Source organism: Anopheles stephensi, chromosome 3, assembly GCF_013141755.1.
Source record: "Anopheles stephensi strain Indian chromosome 3, UCI_ANSTEP_V1.0, whole genome shotgun sequence".
In the NCBI taxonomy this organism is placed as follows: domain Eukaryota; kingdom Metazoa; phylum Arthropoda; class Insecta; order Diptera; family Culicidae; genus Anopheles; species Anopheles stephensi.
Window position 1 is genome coordinate 68,099,705 of NC_050203.1, and position 20,372 is coordinate 68,120,076.

Genomic DNA, 20,372 nt, shown 5'->3' on the forward strand with positions numbered 1-20,372 from the left:
CATTTGATTACTAACCAGAAGAGAGACCTTATCATTTTAATGTATTTCTCCACGATTGCGCTCAATCACAACATGCGCAAACTTTATTAAATTTGCATGGTTGACTAATTGTTGTAGGCTAAAATAAAGTCGATTAGATGCCCATACCGGTAGCAGCCGATTTTCCCGCGTTTTTTAACGCTCCGTTTACTGTGCCCCGCTCGGTATGGGAGGAGATCAAACCTCGACTCACACCGTTTTGACAGTTCGTTTTTCCATGCTTGGTCTTTATTTTGCTCGAAGGTGCGACGGCGTGTCCGTAAGCACATGTGGTCCTTATCGCCGATCGAGTAATCGATGACAGCTTGAACTACTTGCCCCTGGACGCACGAGATACCGATCGAGGTAGCGAAGAAAGGTAAACACACTCCTCCGTATCGATAACCCCGTTCGGAACTACGTGTAAAGGTAAGAGAGCTAGAGAGAGAGGGCACACTGTTTAGAAAGATGAACATTTACCTAGCACCAGTATCAACGTGTCAACTGCCCGGGGAAAGGTGATCTTGGACTTTGCCTTGACACATATCTTCTGCGATTCGACGTCCGCCATTTTCGGGAGGCACTTGATGCACACGGCCAGGGGGATTCCACTTACACTTGAACGGGTGTGTTTGTTGCGTTAGGAAATTAGTCTTAATTGAGAAGGTTTTTTATTACTCTAGATTCACTCCGAGCTGGATTTTTTAACAGCACATTGCGCCTTCTGATTAGCCCGGGTGACACGAAGATTTGACAGTTTGCGCAGATACGGTCGCAGCATCTGTCTACTAGATCCTTTCGTTTTTCTTCTTCTTCTGTACCAGACTCTTTTTCTCTCGCTTGCTCACAGATTCGGCAGCCTACTACTATGCAGCAGGTATCGTTGAGCACTATTGGAAATATTCCTTATCATGTCACATTGGCTGCATTTTGCGGTTCTATCGAACATACGACGCACTAAGCACACTTAACTGACACGGGGCGCAGTGAGAACGATCCTGCACAATCAACCACTTCCCGTTTTGGCAGCGCACTTTTCAAACAACCTGCACAGCCTACTACTACACAATGGGGGACGACAACGTCGCATTTAAAATTGACAGTTGTCAACTTTCCAACGCATCCACTCGGTTCGACGGGAGGCTGCGAAACGCGCGAGGGCATCTGTTGTGATTGTGCCAATAAACGTTCATTCCCCGGGTTCCGTGTGTGTGTGTGTTTTGATTGCTCACCGGGATAGGGGGCAATGATACTGAGGGCACAAACTAATCTCACTCACTGACTAGGCGTAATCTGCCTGGCGCGGCGACTAGGCCACTCGTCTGCTGTCACAATTGTCAAAAGTGATTCCAGGCCGCAGTAAACAATTCGCATACCGGAACAACCAATTGGCCGGGGGCTAACTATATTAGCCGTTGCAGCAATTGCAAGATTAACGGAAATTAGGTATTAAATACAATCCGTCCTCCACGCTCCAGTTTAGTGCGCTTGGTTTGGGGAACTTCTCTCACTAGCAGCATTCAAATCAATTTAAATCGTTGCAGCATGATTTCGTTGTTTCACTGCGTCTTTATGGCGGCATATTCAACCGTCCATTTGGCAGTTGCGCCGATTTGGGGGTTGGCTTTTAAGTTTTATTTCCTCCGCCACACTGCCGATCCACGGCTTGCCGCATGTGCCCCAATTGTCGATCAGAACAACGCGCTGGACGCTGGCAGTAATTAATTAACAAAATGTTTCCCGGGGTCCAATTTAAGGCGCCGAAATAACTTATCTCTTGCGTTCGGCTGCGGCTGCCTTGACTTGGATGATCTGGTTGTTTTACGCGATCGTACTCCGATTAGTAAGGCTTTATTTGGCCAATCACTAGCGGCAGCGGGAAGGTTTAAACTATCGTCAAAACCGGGTACGATCGCTTGGTTCACGTTTGCTTTTATTTTCCTAATTCCTTTCCGGTTTGGTTTTGAAGATTGCGCAGTTTGCTACACACTCCTGGACCGTCATGCCGCACCGTACGTACTACGTGTATGATGACCATAAAATGAGTTTAAATTACGTTAATCACTGCTCCGTAATCTACAGCGGCCCCGTCACCCGCTCCGTTGACGCTTGGCTCACTCACGATTCCTCCCTGCACGTTTGCCGTATGATTCGAATTTTCGAACTAAAATCACACACACGCACACAACAAGCCGTACTGATAGATTGAGAACGAAATCAAAATAAAAACACACCACCGTACACCGTTCGATTTCCGCACAACGGACCAAAACACTAGCCGGCCGTGTACTGAGCGCGATCGATCGAACGATCGGGCCAATCTTTCAAATCAACATTAAGTTTTAATGCTACCCGTTGCGACGGTGAACCGACCGTAATAAACAATGTATCAAAACACTCGAGTCCTCGAGACGGGCGCCGAAGGATCGCGGTTGGGCGCGTCTTTTTTTTATTTTCGAACGATTTGCGAGCGCGCGCTGCACACGTGCTTCCCGCTAGACTTCACGCACGAGAATGAACGAAGGAATGAATCGGCCGGGGCCACTCATTTTCTAGCGACGGACCGGTGCTGATTAAAAATCCAGTGCTGTCAAACATGCAATGAGGCAGTGCGAGTGGCCGCGTCTGACTGGAGCGTGTTGAGGAATTGCAAATAATAATGCGCATAGGAGTTTGGATTGAAAGTTTAGAAAAAATAAAAATATTTAATTCTACATTAATTACAGCAGAAGCACAAATGATGCTCACCATTTTGATAATAATATGTAGGAACGATAAAACGTTGACTATGTTAACTGCAAGAACATTTTTCAAAACTAGAGGAAACACAGAAAACGTAATAAGGTTCATTGAATAAAAAATGAAAATAAAAAAAACCTGCGTTAGCAACATTGAGCCATTACTTCTTTACTTTTTTTAATGACTTCTTCAAAAAAAGCACATCGTTTTAAAAAACATTTGTTAAAATCTTCCAAAACAAATACAAAATATTCACGGATAGTAGCAAAAATCATATCTAATACAGAAAGACCCTTTCTTCTAAGAATCAAAAAATAAATTTATAAATTGTTTTTTACTATTTTTTAACTCGAGGCGAGCTGATTACGGTGCCGGTCTTCACACGGCAGGACCGGGGTTCATATCCCATCCGTACCGCCTTCCTGTACACGGGACTGACTATCCAACTACGGGGAAAAACAATTAACAATAAGCCAGAAATGGTAGGCCGAGCCACTCGAGATTGTAGTGCAAAGGAAAAAGAAAAAGATTTTTTGAAATCGTTGTCAGATTAAAAAAGAAACACTATCATCTAATAAAATTTCAAGATAGTATTTATGCTGTTTCAACCCTTATTTCTTGTATGATCTCATCACTTTTCCAGCTAGACGAGCATGGACGTATGATCAAATGCGCTGAACACAGCATAAGATTTGACATGCCTGCGCACTCAGCTGCATATGAATCATTTTTATTCAGCTTCTGCCACTCACTGCGTGCGCGAGTGCCGTGCCATTCATGAGTGAAAAATGTACGCAAGTGTTGTGACTAGGAGCAGTATGGCATTTACCAACCTTAACAACGATGTATTATTTTTATTTTATTTTAACTTATGTTAAAAAAGTTTGCTAGGATGAATGGGGGATTTCAAACAATTTAGTTTCCTTAACTCTTACATATTCTGAAGGTGTTTTCAAACAAATTGATTAAGGGCATTCAATCACATTTTTTATACTTTAAATGAAATTCTTCTAGTAAAATGTTTAGTTCTTTTTAATTTTAAAGCCAGTTATTCATTCTAGCGCAAAGAAGTAACATAGTTCCTCGTATCTTGCCACCGCAATTCTACCTGATCCTGCAGTGACAGTGTCAAGTCGTACCGTAAATTAGTTGATCTAATCTAGTTGGAAAGGTAAATATGGTGGCATAGGATAAATATTTATCAGCTAACAGAGTGATCTTGCTAGTCGTCTGGCGTGCCATATTCAGATAAAGATGATGACCGTGCACTATCGGACATCTCGGGGCTAAACAACAGAGTGAGAGAGCATTTTCATGTGCCTACGAGAAACGTACCTCTCACCGAACTCTTGCCAAAACCAGCCCGTTTGATCTTGGCGCTGTTCCTACCGCGTAAGGATGCTACAGGTATAATAGATTCCTTGAGGGGTTTTTTGCAGCTACCTGAGCTTACCTTTGACCTACGCGATTATCACCAGCCATGAAGTTGACAGAGTACGAAAGAGAGAATGTACCGAAAGAAAAAGAAAAGGAAAACAAATCATCTTTTCGAAAAAGAGATCATTTATTGTTGATCCATTATTGCGCGTAACGTTTCACTGACTTTCCCATGGAGGGTTTGTGCCGGAGATCGTCTCCGAACACACCTTGAACGATGATGCACACCGTCTTTTCTGCTTCCCCTTTTCACACAGAGAAAAATAGGAGGAAAATGGGCGAAATAAGAAAAGCAAAGCATCACAAAGAATGTCATTACATACGTCCTCGCTTTGGTGAGCTGTTTGAATCTCTGTTTTTTTCGATCTTAACGTATATGAACCATAAGAAGGCGTGGATCAAGCTAAGTAAGGCCTAAAATCATCAACAAATTATAAGAGTGAACGAAGGGAAGTAAAAAAACAGTCCAACATCCCTATCGTCACTCGTTGAAGGTTGATTTACGGCAGAATACTCTTCTCCCCGCGGCATAATAACCACGTTGAACCGCATCGGATAATCTGCCTCGAAATATGATCGAAGGCAATGAATCGAACGGACGGCATTCGGATCGGAAAGAGCAGCTTACGATGTTTAATAATAAACGAAGAATAGTTTCATTCCGGTACGCTCGAATGTTTTCGGATAATAAAATCCATTCGTATAATAATCAGCATCATCCGACGCTAAACAACACAACAAGTTTGGACACATGGCACCATCGGAATGCATCTTACGCCGGCAACGAGGATAAAATAATAAAAACTAAAATTAATCAATACAGCAAATTGCAACCGACACTTGCATAGCGCGATCACCGTCATCCCCACAGACGTGATCTACAAATGCATTCATTTTGCAGTTTCAGTGTCATCTTCCACGCCGGCTCACAATCACTTCCAGCTGTGCCCCGGCGAAGCTGCTGCTCCCAGTGGTTGGACATGAGAAATGTCCTCTCGATTCACACTCTCAACTTTAGTGGCCCATTAAACCGGGCAGGGTGATCGTTTCCGGATCGATCCACACACGGTTTACACTCGGGGAGGTGGAAATTGCCATCGGACGGACACTTGCGTACCATGGCAGCACCCGGCCACCGTGCGCACGCCGCTACCGGTTTAATCGAAACTGACACCGGCCATCTATTATTTCGTCCTCAACGCCTCGCCTGCAGCGATTAAACTTACGCGGCACCGGTTCGAGCGATCGAGAATTCAAACTCGTAAAATCGGTCTAATAGGAGAGGGCCACCGGGTGGAAGGAAAAACACCACATCTGTTGAAAGCAGAAAGGATGTGCATTGCGTCGTAAAACGGTGTCGCAATTAGTATTATAAGTAAGCGAGAACAGAACCGGTGCTGTAATGCGATACACCCACAGCATGGCATTTTCATTGGAATATATGGTAGGGTGGTCATAAAAATGGCATTGCGCAGAGTATAGTAAATAGAAAGGTAAGTTTTTTTTATAGTCGATCCATAAATCAGTGGATTAAAAGATAATTAGGCATGGCAAAACTAAATCAAACAAAAGAAGTATTTATTAACTTTAAATTATGAAGAAAAAGCAAAACAAAACAATAAAAAAGGATAATAAAATAGCACATAAAATAAAACCGGAGAACAGTAACTATATTGCAGAGAAACAAGACGAGAACAGAACAAAAAAAATAGAACAAGAAGCAAGAATTAATAAATAAAGATTTCTTCTAATTTTATAAGATGAACCAATAAAAACATAAATATAGAGAAAGAAAGAAGATAATAATGACGATGGGCTCTTAATAAATGCATAACGAGGTAAGAACACGAGGTTACCGACAGATGTAAAAGGGTGTCCATAAGCAACCATTTATGATAAAACATTAATTATACAAGACAACCAGCTGTTAGCGAGTGGGTTAACAGTACGGTTACAACTTTTCCCCATTAATAATGCCATCTTATTAACACCAGACGCGTACGGTGAACATCCCCACTGACGTAGCAATGTAAAAAATGGAAATTAAATGCTACACAAAACAACGAGACCAGTACAACGAAAGAAAACAAGGGAACATCACATCAGTTTTCTTCCTTGTGTTCTTGGGGTCCCGCCTACAGGTAGCGTACAACAAAAACACTCCCATGACTGACAAAACATGAAGTTCGCTGCCTGTTCAGCGAATTTGTCGTGTACTCATCAACGGGGGCAATAAATTTGAGCAGTTGAAATGAAATAATCAAAACCATCGCACCCGTAGCGAAGGCTAACAACCGAAACTAAAAACCCTTCAGATTGTTACCAAACGGACCATCGGAAGATGGAACCAAAAACTCAAAAAAAAACCGTAGAGTCTTCTTTGCCAAGAAGGCTGCCCCCCTCCTTTTTCCTGATGCTTATCTTGCGGTCTTGGGTCGGCAAGAAATGTGGTTCGCTTTTTTTCTTTGGTAATGTTTTATTTTGTTGGCTCTTGCGACGACACGCTAAACAAATTGCTACTGCCGCCCCATTGCTGGTCGACGGCCATAGACCTTTTCTTCACGGATCGTTCTTTCACTGGAGATTTTCACTGGAAGATCTCGATTACGATCTCCGGAGTCTACTAGCGTGCGAAGGGATGAGAGTGGTTGGGGCGACCTCCGTGAGGTCGGGTGATGTTGGCTGCCAACGGTCCAATTAAACGCCCAACGTCGTAATGGAATAATAAGGGTCTAGTCGAGTGGCTTGACTTCTAACCCTCGGACTGACATTCCAGTCGCAATGTGTCCTACCCTGGTAAACGGTAAGCTGGTAAACGGTGACCATGTCATTTTTCATGCGATTAAAATAAACTCATCCCGAGCCTGACCTTCACCGTTTCTTTGGTAGATGGAACGTGTAGGGAAATTAAGAAAGGAAGCAAACCCAGACGATGACTTGCTGTGGACAGCTGTACTGTACATGAAAGCAGAACATGTCATGAAGCACGAGAGTGCGTCTAACATCGTTTTGAGCGTAGTCCTTACTTTCGTTACAGTTCAATAAATTGTAACAGACGTTTGGACACCGTACATGAAGATGGGGATGTCGTTTTGTTAGTGTTAATATTAGAACTGCATTTGGAGTCTTCTGTTTAAAAGACATATCTATGGTGAAAAAGGATAACGAAAGAAATCGCGAAGTACTATAAACGGTCGTAGGCAATTAAAATCAATCACATGATTAATAAGTCAAATCGAACAGAAACATAGAAAGATTACTCTTGTACCCTTAATGCATCGAACCGAACCGCTAAAAGCATCTGATCAGCGATCGTAAAGGAACACCCATTAATCGTGATAGCGCTGCGGTCTGTGTGTGTTGTGAGTAAAAATTTGTTCAACTGTGCTACCCACTTACAACAAACAAACTATACAGTAGAACCCTACTTACAACGCTCGTAATGAATCATTCTAACCTTTCCGTTCGAAAGCGATTCGATTGCTTAACGGCGGCACTCTTCTCTCGGAGCGCTAAAGAAGCGCGCCAGTAATTTCAGTAGCCGCGGCCGTTCTCGCCCATACTGCGTAAGCTCGTTTCGTAACACTCGCGCAGACGAGGTTATTGATTACGAGCATGCAAACATGCAAGCAAAAAGCCACAGAACGGGCCCAGTATATTGTCAATCAATAGGGTCGTGGTTTTGTTGTTCTATGTGGTGAGCCGGCGACTCACTGCAGCGGGAGGATCTAGACCGCTCGCAACCGCAACGGTGGTTTGATCAAGGACGAAATCGAAAACGAAGCGTACGAGTTAGAGTTACGGTTAGGTTTGACGAGTGTGTGTGTAAGTTGATAGTTGATTGCAATACTAATTAAAATAAAACAAATTGATTTGATGCCAATAAACAAACAAATATAACAAATGTGTGGGTAGTTTAGATCCTGGACCTTAAAGATGTAAAGCCGGGGCTACAAGAAACGTATACTCAAAACGTTTACGCTTCATTTGGAGTAGAAGTTACAATTTTACGTCAAAAAGTTAATGGCTCTGAGAGCACCTACTAGCTCCCTTGGAACAGGCCACACAGATTCGGAACCTTGGATTTGGGCCTTTAGAGTAGCCCCTTGGACTTGGTGATCATCAAACAGGCCCCTATCGGACTAGGCCCCATCGAGCAGGCTTTTCGGACTAGGCCTCTTAGAGCAGTTCCCTTGGATTAGGCCCACTGGATTAGCCCTCTTGGATTTGGGCATTAGGACTAGGCCGCATGGAGCAGGCTCATCGGACTAGGCCCCTTGGAGCAGGCTCGATGGAGCAGTCCTCTTGGACTAGATGAAAGTGGGCCTTTGACTATGCCCCTAGGACTAGATCCCTTGGATTAGGACCCTTGGACTTGGCCCCATGGACTAAGTCCCTTCAACTACGCCGCTTGGATTTGGGCCTTTGGACGAAGCTTCATCAAGCAGACCTATCGAAGCAGGTCTCCCCTTAGACTAGATCTCTTGGACTAGTCCCCTTGGAACAGTCTCGTTAGACCTTTTTTTACTAGGTCCCTTGGATTATGGCCCTTGAACTATGCCCCATCGAGCAGGCCTATCGGACTAGGCTTCATCGAGCAGACCCATCGGACTAGGTCCTTTGGAACAGGACCCATGGAACTGGCCCCTTGGAGCAGAAACCTTTGACTAGGTCCCTTGGACTAGGGACTACGCCCCTTGGACTATTGACTAGGCAACCTAGACTTAGCCGTTTGGACTAGACCCCTTTGACTCTCTCGAGCTTTTCTTGGCCTAACGACCTCTTATAATAAGGTCATGCCTGCCAATTCTGGCTTACTAGACTCAACGATAGTTGGATATTTGGACGTAGTAGAATAGTCAGGCCTCACTACGGGAGAACGGTCCGAATGAGGTTTGAACCCCGGTCCTGCCTTATGAAGACCGGCGCCGTTGTCGCCTCTACCACGCCCGTACAAGCCCTCTTTGACTATTACAGGCCAATGGGCCTGCTCCAAGGCACGTATTCCAATTCTCAGACTATCTTTACAACTTACTAGAACATTATTTTTATCGTTCATTCCAAGCTTTTTTTTATTCTTTAAAAACAAGTGCTCCTACAAGTATGTCAAGGACTGTAGAAATAAACTTCAAGCGTTTCAAATAAGGTGGGCAAATCCTACATGTGTGATTCTTTTTTTTACTCTTTAAATAACTTATTGCACATAAATAACCGGTGGTAAAATTATAGCCGCTCCATTTCGTTATCGATAAAACGTCTCGAAGCAAAACAGCTACATTAGCAGTGGCAAGTGGCAAGTGCATCGATTATGTGGCGGAACGTTTCATCTCTCACCAGCCAGCCATGCCATGCACTTTACGCTCTCCGGCCAGTAGCGATCACGGCTCGAGCTGGGTTTCGATTGCATCGTGTTTCATCTGGAGTGAGCAAAACTGAGCTTGTAAATTATTGAATTAATCAATGATGCACTAGTAGAGTGAAGTGCACTCTTTAATGTGTTCCTAGGGCGATAGGGAGACGAACACACCCAACAGGGTGGGGAACATCATTCTAATGGCGCAAGCTATTAGAAAAAAAACACGCAGCAGGAAGGGGAGTTTGTGAGCATAATTGTTGCGCACTCCAAAAAGCAACACACTCGAAGGAAAGGAAATGGATTAGATAATTGAATTGTTGCTGGTAGCGCTGGGTTGCAGATGGGGCCAGCCTGCCTCTTGTTAGGCGGATGGTTTATCTTGCTACTTGTACTCTTGCTGCCGATTGGTGGCTAGTGGTGGTGAATCTCTTCACCATCGTATCTCAAGCGGCTTCGAGTAACTCGAGAAACCAGACAACGGCAATCGTTATTGTATCAAAAAGCCATTACCGATCAAGTAAGATGAATGGCAAACAGGACTCTCGTTCGCGGACTTGATGCATTGATTGAATGCATTAATGCACCGGGTTCAATGGTCGACTTCACGTTCGACGGTACGATCGAGATCGAAATCTGGAGTTTCCTTTCCTAAGGCGATTCCGCTACAAGATTCCCCAATCTTGTGTTCATCACAGGAAAAGTGATATCGTTTCCTGTTTCCAGTGCTTCTCCAGTGGGGAAGCTTTACCAGCAGGAGAGCATCACAAAGTATGCGTGCTATGCTACATAAGCGCTGCGAGGTTTAATGTTTCCGTTCGGTTCGGTGGCCGCCTGCTGGGCTACGCCTGGGGTCAGCTATCGACGCGATACATATCTCATATGTCCATTTATGATGCTAATAGGTGAAGATGACAAACCATCGTTAAACACCCAAAACCAATGAAACCACTCCACCAACATAACACGATACGCACGCCGCTTAATGTGGCCGATAAAGTACATCAATTTATTTCCCCTACGCTACGACACTAGGCTTGGAATGTTCTCTGTTTGCCGATGGTAGACGATAGTGGGTATTGTTTTTTAAACGCCCTTCCGAAGCGATTGTGGCGGATGATGTACGATCGTTTTGGGGTGTTCGGTGAAGGCGTATAAAATTTGCATAGAAATCTCATAGAACTATGAAATAAAAGGCCACAAAAACAATTGTGAGTGATTGATGTTTTTTTAGTAAATCTTGCTCAAAAAAAAAAGGTAAATGCTTTAAACAAGATTTAAACGTTTTCAGATTTAAATATGCAATGGTTTTTATTAAAATTTATTTTAAAAATTTAATAAATATTTTACGACAGTTCTATGAGTTGAACCCCTGCTATTAAATTTTATTTTATTAAAGCAAAGTATAGCAAATTTACTGCATGGGGTAGTACGTTTTCAAATAGTTTAAGTCTTTCATTAAAAAACAACTCTATCATGACCAATACTCATTTTAATAAGTTTTTCGCGATATCGGCGCCGCTGTCGCATAGACCAACAAATCGCCCCGATTAACTTTTGTTCCCACATGTGCTTGCATCATGTTGTTTTATAGTTTCCAGTTTTCTTTATCGAATCTTTCTTTTTTGTTTCTTATTTTGTGTTTTTTGTTTGTTCTATTTTGTGTTCTGTTTGTAGGCCTGGGCGTATTGCTTATTTAAAATATTAGCATTAAAGACACTTATGTTTTTTTTACAATTGAAAAGAAAGATTTCCAACAAGATTAGAAAAAAATGGCTAATTTGGCTAAGAAAACATCAACATAAAAGATCATCAAACTTTGCCGCGGCAGTGTGAAGCAGAACTAAATCGTGTTTTAAATGATCCTCTGCGAGCGAGTGTGTAAATATGAAACCGTTTTTTGCATCGTGGGTTAGTTCCGGTCAAATTAGCTTCACAAGCCGAATGAGCAATTCAACATAATTACTCGAATGGTGCATGACTTAGAACGCATAGCTTGGCCAACAAACACCTGTTAGCGTTGCATCCTTAAGTAATACACCGTGTATCTTTTTTTTTGCCAAAAATTATCATTCAATTATGATGCGGTTCATTCGTTTTCCAGTTCAATGTTAGCGCACAACGGGACAGAAGCGGTGGGCGATATGAATAAACGAAAAAAGAACCGCGTGCGCTATAGCGCCAATTGAAGGCCACCCTAATTGCCCGGCCAACCACCACAAGCGTACAAGCATCTGAACGAAACGATCTTAATGGATTTCTTCTCGCCCATTTGCTTTGGGCGGTGGTAATGTTAGTGAACTGATTTCTGTCCACCTGTAGAGTGATTCTTTGCGGCCGGCTGATTTCTAATGGTGGCGTTTTGGTATGACGATCCGCGATCACCACGGCCCAATCGAGGTTAATAACATCATCTTTATGCTTTCACCGATTGGGGGATGTTTTTTTTTTATTTTGGTTTAAAAAACCGGTCATTCGCCCCGAAAACGAACCCTCACACTCACACCAAGAACAACGCTTAAGACAATAGAAGCATCATAGATCTTTTTCAAGCGAAAGAAAATTGGTACATTCAACGCACTGTGCATTATGTTGCAAACACGTGCCGACAGATTTGAATCTTGGTCCAAGTTACGATAAGAAAATGTCACCTTTTTTCACAGGTTGCTAGCGGAACTTATCGCGATAGCAAACATGGAATCGATATCAAAAGAGCGCACTCATGCAGCAAGTCATGCTTACGGATGGAAACACATTTATTTTGAATCACTTTTTTGATTCACCAGCTAGGTAGCAACTCGTCATCGTCCTTACCTGCATAGAAAGATCGTCGTGCAAGCTTTATTTTAGTTGTCTGTTGCATTTTGAACTGCATTCAAACAAACACAACACGTTGTTATTGCACTTGCACCGGCTGGAAGGGTATCACGGGGGAATGTACAACCGAAACACTGTCAACAACAAGCGATGTAGAAAGGAACTTATCGATTGAACAGCAAACGACACCGAGAGGAGGAATAAATATTTATTTCACCATTTACTTTGCGTAATCGCCGCACTAAACTCTAATCGTTTTGATTTGGCTCGCGAAATACGCGAAAATTTCGTTCACCAACACACGCGCACTGATCATTTGACAGATCGAGGCGCAGGGGTGCTCAGAGCAGTTGGAAAATGGGAAAAGATTTAAATTAAAACTGTTTTTCTTTTATTCCCATTTGTTCTTATCGCTTTATTTCTTTTCAAAATATTCAATTCGCTCAATAAAAAATCGTAACTGTTGTTGGACAGTTATTCTAATTTTTTTACCAGAAATTTTTCAAATTGATCACGTTTTGAGACAGTTAAGTATTCGATCGGACAATCTAAACAATTTGTCAAACGTCTTGAAAATCGGACACCGTTTGTTTACGTACGATTTGTTTATCTTCTATTATACGCGGGAGCCGCTTTTCCTATACAAAAGTGTACTTAATTTAAAAACCAGCGCATAAATGGCAAGTTGGATAGAAATAGGTGAACAAGCGTTTCTTCTAAACCATGCCAAAAGCGTGGAAAAGATCTATAGTAATAATTTTGCAAACGAAACAATAAAACAAGTCTGTTTCAATAGCGTGCTTTTCAACATAAACGTTCCTTACGATCGTAAAGAAGAGAAGGACGAAAATTATGGTGGTAGAAAACGAAAACGCGTGAAAACAATCGGTGCCTTCGACGAAACCACTCAAAGGGTGAGATTTTATAGCTAATTACCTTATAAAATCGTTTCTCATGCAAGACCTTTCACTAGATTTTAGAAAACCATTCATCGATTCAATGCAAGCTGGAAAGCAATCCCAAACCTACATGCACCAGCAATAAGAAAGCTCTTGAATTTGTGGATCAATTCAACAGCTCTTCCAATTACGATGGCGAGCAATGTTTTCGGGGCCAGAACACTACCGACTGTACGATCGTTACCGAAATGAACGGTGAAAGTTTCCTGATACCGCCACGCGTATCTTTCATAAACTCTTCCATCGATCGATTTACCGAGTACATCCAGCCCGATGAAACGTTCGACATGATCGTTCTCGATCCACCGTGGTGGAACAAATACATTAGACGCGTGAAAGCGGCAAACAGTAAGGCAGGCTACCGGATGTTAACAAACGCCGACATAAAAGCGATCCCGCTCGAAAGACACTTGCACAAAAACACTCTGGTGGTTGTCTGGTGTACCAATGCACCGTCCCACATCGATGCGGTGTTGAGGGATTTTTTCCCCAAATGGGGAGTCGAACTGGTGGCTTGCTGGTACTGGGTAAAGGTAACCTCGGCGGGCCAACCGGTTTGCAAATTTAACGAACCACAGCAAAAACAACCGTACGAGCGGCTCTTCATTGGGTTACCGGCCGGTTCAACCATGGCGAAAAGCATTCCTCGCGAACGGTTCCTCTACTCAGTGCCCAGTGCAATCCACTCACACAAACCGCCACTTTACGGTAAGTTGCTAAGCGATAGAAGCGATTAAAAATAATTTCAACTACCCAATTGTTCACATTGTATCGATCACTTCGACGGCATCCATTTCAGATTTATTCACATCGAAATATTTACCACCGGAAGCTACCTGCTTAGAACTATTCGCACGCAGCCTCTATCCCCGCTGCACCTCGTACGGAATGGAAGTGTTAAAATTGCAAAACAAGCGCCTGTACGAACTGGCCATGGAAGACGAAGACGGGAAGACAGGCGGACGCGTTGCATTTGAATAAATATGATAAAACTGTGAATCATAGCAGCACCAATCAGCAGCAGCTGCAGCAGCACGTGTTGCGCTAATGATGACCATTAGCTTGCTCCGTTTTGTAACCGTTCGGGTTCATGGTTTGCCATCGCCAAAAGTCTTCACCTGCAAACGGGGCAACGAAGAGGACGGTGGTTAGCGGATGGGCTGTAGGAACCGTACACCTTTCTACTTACACATCTCATCGACGCTGTGGACCGCTTTCCATCCGAGCTCTCGTTCGGCAAGTGTCGCGTTAGCGTACATGGACGATATGTCGCCGGCGCGTCGCTCCTGAATAACGTACGGAATCTTGACCTTGTTCACCCGTTCGAAGGTTTGTATGAGCTCCATTACGGAAATTCCTTTCCCAGTACCGAGATTGTACATCTACAACGGGAAAAAACCAGCAATCTAAACTCAATTCATTTTTCTTCTAGCACCCGCTCGCGTCACACCGTACCTTTAAGCCGAGGTGTTCTTTGTCCAGCTTGTGCAACGCCGCCACATGCCCGGTGGCTAAATCCATGACGTGCACATAATCCCGCACACCCGTCCCATCCGGCGTGTCATAGTCATTCCCGAAGATGGTCAACACATCCTTCTTGCCGATCGCCACCTGGCTAATGTACGGCATCAGGTTGGTAAACTGCTTCGTCGGGTCCTCCCCGATGCGACCGGATTTGTGTGCACCAACCGGATTGAAGTAGCGCAGCGCGATAATGTTCCACTTCGGGTCGGCACTCACCGCATCCTTCAGCATCTCCTCGATAAAGTACTTCGTGCGCCCGTACACGTTCGTCACGTTGCCGGTCGGATTTTCCTCGGTAATTGGCAGTCGTTCCGGTTCGCCGTACACCGTGCAGGAGCTCGAGAAGACCATCTTGTAGATACCGAGACTGTCCATGACCTCGAGCAGGTTGATCATGCCGATCATATTGTTCTTGTAGTACAGCAACGGATTGGTCATCGATTCACCGACCGCTTTCAGCGCGGCAAAGTGAATAACCGAATCGATACGGTGTGCCTTGAAGATGCGGTCGACCGCATCCTTGTCGAGCAGATCGCAACGGTAAAAGTGTACCTTCTTGCCGGTGATCTCTTCGACGCGCTTCAGCGCGACCGATTCATTCTTGGCGGAGTTGACGGAATTGGTGAAGTTGTCCAGCGCCACCACACCGTACCCGGCCTCGAGCAGTGATACGACCGTGTGGGAACCGATGTAGCCGGCACCACCGGTTACCAGAACCGTGCCCTTCTGTTCACCCGTCATGTCGATGATAGTGGAGCTAGAAATGAGTAATAGAGAGAGAGAGAACAAACAAATTATGAACAACAAAGATTCTACAAACAGCTAGAAAACATTCGAATTCGTTGTCTCTGTACAAGAATCAGGTGAGTCATCTTATGTTTTCATGTTCATCTTTAATTTGTTGTCTTTATAAGCTAAAAGAAAGATTACGGAATAATTGAGGAAGGGGAATTGGGCTTTTTTTTGCTGAAGATAAAGTCCCATTTTCTTACTTATAAATTGTAAAGCCCGTTGGAAATCGCTTCGATCGACAACGTGTTCATAGCTGGCTAGAAATGTTTTGCAGCGATAATGACATCAGCCAATCTTGGGTTTCTTCAAACCCGTTTCTGATGCATTTTAATGACACTCAACACTGTCGAATGACCGGAATTAGTCCTTCTCTAGACTTTTTCCTCTGGATATCTCTCTGGAATTGAGTAGATATTGTAAATATTGCTCAATACACTTCTAACAGGTGGTTGAAGCTAAAGGCAAACCCCCATTCAACAGGTGGAAGTGGATCCGTCAATGAAAAATGAAGCAACGCTCGAGGAAACAATTATAAAAAGGCCTACAATTCAACTATATCATTGACTTGCTTAACATTCCAGCCAATGTTTTTTTATGTTTCCCTCGCACAATGACCTCAAACCGTCATGGAACCATCTTCAAGTTTTTCTTGACTACGAATCTTGATCTATAAAATTAAACTCTTTCGGCTAAGCATCTGAGCATCTGACGTAATCCTGAACCGCAGTACTAATCACCATCACAAACATAACGTTCCGTGTAGCCCGGAGAAGCATAAGCATGAAAAAAGCAGGTTTTGAGCGTCGGATGCTCGCATCTCGTCCAGTGAACCTGGTTGTCAATGAACTTGTTACTGATTTCCGTTGCGTGCTGCGTACGCTGCCGTCTGCTCGGACAGCCGACCGGACGTGGTCGATTGCGTAAGACGAGTGAACGAGCACGCTGGCGCTGGCCAGACGTTGAGGATGAAAATTCTTGCCATCGATGGAAGTGATGGAACTCACAGCGTGCAGTGCCCTTACGGTGCTCAAAGTCAAGGTTAAAGCTTGGCGAGAAATGCATTGAAGGTCTGGCGACTGGTGCGTGCGACCAGATGGAGCGACCTTCGTGTAGCTGACTCATTAGCTTACCGTGCACAAAGCGATCGGTCATGTGATGTGTTCCATCTAATAGTCATCCATTGGGACCCATTAAGTGGATTCCTTCATTGGACAAAGAGCGCTCGTTTTGCCATAGTGATAATCAATTAAATTAGCTCGAGAAACCGTTCCAATGTGACTCTTTATGTGAAAAGAGATTTTTTAACCAAACACACCGCTTTTCGGTGTGACATTTAAGATTTTAGGTCAGGCGTGCACCACGATAAACCGCGTCAACGACGGGGTTGCTTTTTTACGTAAGTGTTACCGTGATGTGTGTCGACGGTTACAGATATCGTCACTACGGTACAAGATTTTTCAATTTCCCGAACCAAAGCCCCTTGTGTCCTCGTTTGTCACCGTCTTCAAGGTCACCCATCATTCTTCACAGAATGCCACGTTGTCAGACTGGTGATCACTGCAGCGATCATTGGACGTTTCTTCTTTCTGCTTGGAATCACGATCGTGAGAAGAATACTGAATCGACACTAGGGCACAGGATGGTGTTCCCTCGTTCAGAACTATTTCACAATGCAAGTGGAACCCTCCAATGTGCAGGAGGCAACGAAGGGAACACACACAGGGAGTGGAAGGAATATATCGCCAAGAACAGGTTGTTGTTGCGCCGTTGGACGTCGCGGTTGTTGCGTTAGCGGGGGGTTGTTTTTTTTTGTTCATCAACGCTTCACCCCTCGAAGCACCGTTATCGGACCCCGTTCCACATTATTATTGTTTTCGAGATGGATCTGCATCTCTTTACCATTGCAGACCACCGGGATGGAGGAAGCGTCTTTTGTGGGTCGACCAGACAGATCACCGACAGTTATGCGATCTTTCGAAGCGCAACAGCGCAAAAGCATTCCCAGCGAGGGTAGAACTTGATTGAAATGTGTTGTACATGATTGCATGCTTGTTACTTGCTTGCGGTCCGTTTGATTTTTGTTTTACGATAAAAACCACACACACGAAACACCGACACACCGGCCGCTAATGCACTTTATCAGAAGTTTGGAACCTAATGATTGATTTGTTTGAGGTGAAAATCGTACCGTTTTCCCTACACACACACGCACGTGAAAACAGGCAGGCGTCAGAAGAAAGAGCAGCAGCAATATATCTAACTTCGTCTTCCGCGAGGCCGCGACACACTGGCACCGGTGGCTGAAGTAGGCGAACCCGACACGACTGACGCACAACCGACGTGGCCGTTGGCTGAGCGCTGAATGAAGAAGACCCAACAGGTTTTTTGCCAGCCAAGTTGTTAGAGACCGCCGCATCTACAACCCGCCGCACACTGCCATACATCAGGTACACACAACTACACATTCATTTCAATCGGTCTCTGCTACTCTCCCTTAGCGTAGCGAGCCCTTTTCGGCTGCGGTTCGGTTAAGGGGGGTGGGTTTTTGGTGGGGCCGAGCTACCCGCTTTCGCTATCGCACAAATCTTCCATTCTTTCGCCGCGCGATCCGTGTCGTGGCATCGTGAGCATTTGCCCGCGAGAATGCCGCTTGACTTCCTCCCGGGCGGTACCGCTAGGTCCGGTAGAGTCTTTCTAAGCAGCGTTTGATCGTGCTACGATTTCGAAGAACATTGCGTGGTGATGCCGCACGTGGAGTGGGGAATCTGCTGCTCGTCATACAGCAGACACAACACCGATCGCTGTGCGGTGAATCATATATGTTGGCCCATTACATCCCGATGACCTTCGGTGATTGCGAACAAATTAAGTGTAATTTCGTTTGCTTTTAAAGCGCTTCAACAATAAGCGCAGAGTAAACAGCATTATTTCGATAATTGGAGGTGGAAAAGATAAATTCAGCTTTAAATAGTACTCCGAACAGTCGCATCAGATAGGAAACAAGCGACAAAAATATGTCGGTCGACACAACATTCCATGTGGCTGCTGTTCCTCTCGTATCAGCCGCCACAAACCGAACGCATTCAGATAAATTGGCACACCACATGCTTTTAATATGTTTGTTCCATGCCGTTTCATGCTATCTTTTTCCCATTTTTTAGCCATCACTTTTTTCTGGGGGATTTTTTTGTTGGTCTGTTCGAAGGTACAGTGTTGGGCAAAACAGTACGATCATCCTGTAATCATATTATTTAATTACGGCTTGGAATAATTTTTGTCATATTCATATATGAATTTTTAAGCGAAGCTTCGTCGAAATCTGACCCCGGGGTTGTTTATCATATTTTAAAATAGTTTTTGCCCCAGGCGCCCACTATCACGTTGATTACTTGCGGCACAAATCAGAACTTCCCTGGCGAGTCGGCGCTACCTCAATGACGCTATTACGAAGTGCGATGACCACATTAAACGGTTCTGTCAGACGGATTTGCTTGCGTGAGCCATGACTGCGACATGCGTGCTACACAGTGTTGGGTTTAACGGTTGGTGGTCGCCGAGGACGATCGTCAAAAGAAGCCTGATATTCCTGAAAGATGATTTATCATTCTAAGGAGCGGATTGCCTAAGGATAATTTATCCTGCGACTGGACCGTGTCTTCGAATAGACTTCACCCAAAAATCCCTGGTATGAGAAGGAGATTCGCTGTCTAAATTTAATCTAAAGGAATATTTTTGTTTAAGTGATGCTGTCGTTCGAAGGACCTCACCTATTAAGAAAGCTCATAATGGAACATGGCTCGTCTACCACGAAATGTTGCAGGGGACATTTGACATGAGACCTTATTATGGACCCCAGATGAGGAGGTTCCTTATCGATCTATAAATCTTTAAGTCACAGGGCCTTATCATATCAAAGGGATGGGCATATCAAAATCAAAGGGCATATCGGTATGTTATGCCCTGGATCCAAAATATGTGCAAGAGTCATGCTCAGAGTCACTCCCGCTACATAAATCACACAATTTTTGCACATGGAAGGCCAAATTACCCAAAGCAGTTGAACTCAAAAGACTAAACTCTGATCTACACATAGCTAAAGCAAGATGGTCTTACTTTTTTGCCCAACACTGTGCATCCAACGACCATCCAACTGTACTCATTCCTTCCAAACAAAAACCACACAAAAACCGAACTAAACTAAAACTCACATAGGTTCTGGCGGCTGCCTCACTTCATCCGGGATCGGTATACACACGTTCACGTTAGTAGACACACGCTTCCAGCCGTTCCTTGCACCAGCTTTCCCATACCCAGCACCATTTTCACATCCGTAGCTGACTAAAAGGCTGCTTCCAACCATGGCAAAACTTTCGCAAACCGAAGTAAACCGTCCGATCACTGCAAGACACGGGCAAAGAATAAGCTCGCCAGCCCAATCATTTCACCCTCGCACGGAAAGAGAATGGCTTTCTCCTTTCACCACAAGAAAAAGGGTTCTGATCGTATTTCCTTTCCCGCGTGGATACTGGAACGCGTGGACTGATTGAACTGGTTTGGCAAAGGAAAAGCGATCTACCCCCCCCCCCCCCACAAAAACAACCATTATGGAGTTTTTTTGCGGTGAAATTGTGCAAAAACGAACTTTCGGATCGATGTGGCGAGTTTCTGTTCTGTTCGTTGGTTTGATGCAAACTTTTAACAGTTCTGGTGTATTTATTTACTTATTTATTTCT

At 44.2% G+C, this 20,372-nt stretch overlaps 3 protein-coding genes across 4 annotated transcripts in view; 1 reads left to right on the forward strand and 2 right to left on the reverse strand.

Annotated features, from left to right (window-relative positions):
• Positions 1 to 12,677, reverse strand: part of LOC118512714 (phospholipid phosphatase 2-like) — a 39,961-nt gene extending 27,284 nt beyond the window's left edge. Inside the window, exon 1 of one of the 2 annotated variants that reach the window (XM_036057554.1) lies at positions 12,362 to 12,677. In XM_036057554.1, the coding sequence (XP_035913447.1) occupies positions 12,362 to 12,422 (61 nt within the window). In that variant the 5' untranslated portion in view covers positions 12,423 to 12,677. Of the gene's footprint in view, positions 1 to 498; positions 2,540 to 12,361 lie in introns of those variants that run through there. The other variant, XM_036057553.1, reaches the window with a different exon arrangement.
• A 367-nt stretch (positions 12,678 to 13,044) lies between these two features.
• Positions 13,045 to 14,349, forward strand: LOC118512717 (N(6)-adenine-specific methyltransferase METTL4). The gene is made up of 4 exons (XM_036057556.1): positions 13,045 to 13,063; positions 13,161 to 13,278; positions 13,338 to 14,031; positions 14,123 to 14,349. Exons 3-4 carry the CDS (start codon positions 13,512 to 13,514, stop codon positions 14,302 to 14,304), a joined length of 702 nt encoding a protein of 233 aa, XP_035913449.1. The 5' UTR covers positions 13,045 to 13,063; positions 13,161 to 13,278; positions 13,338 to 13,511; the 3' UTR covers positions 14,305 to 14,349.
• Positions 14,081 to 18,050, reverse strand: LOC118512716 (UDP-glucose 4-epimerase-like). The gene is made up of 4 exons (XM_036057555.1): positions 17,828 to 18,050; positions 14,779 to 15,604; positions 14,513 to 14,705; positions 14,081 to 14,441 (listed from the first exon to the last, which is right to left on the reverse strand). The coding sequence occupies exons 2-4, from the start codon at positions 15,586 to 15,588 to the stop codon at positions 14,368 to 14,370; spliced, it is 1,077 nt and encodes a 358-aa protein (XP_035913448.1). The 5' UTR covers positions 15,589 to 15,604; positions 17,828 to 18,050; the 3' UTR covers positions 14,081 to 14,367.
• Positions 18,051 to 20,372: the final 2,322 nt, after the last annotated feature.

Bases quoted from the DNA above. Each gene is read 5' to 3' on its own strand.
- LOC118512717 (XM_036057556.1), top strand. From the start codon at position 13,512: ATGAACGGTGAAAGTTTCCTGATACCGCCACGCGTATCTTTCATAAAC. The intron at 14,032-14,122 runs GTAAGTTGCTAA...CATCCATTTCAG, and splicing joins ACACAAACCGCCACTTTACG to ATTTATTCACATCGAAATAT.
- LOC118512716 (XM_036057555.1), bottom strand. From the start codon at position 15,588: ATGACGGGTGAACAGAAGGGCACGGTTCTGGTAACCGGTGGTGCCGGC. The intron at 14,706-14,778 runs GTACGGTGTGAC...TTCCCGTTGTAG, and splicing joins AAGAACACCTCGGCTTAAAG to ATGTACAATCTCGGTACTGG. The intron at 14,442-14,512 runs GTAAGTAGAAAG...CCCCGTTTGCAG, and splicing joins CCACAGCGTCGATGAGATGT to GTGAAGACTTTTGGCGATGG.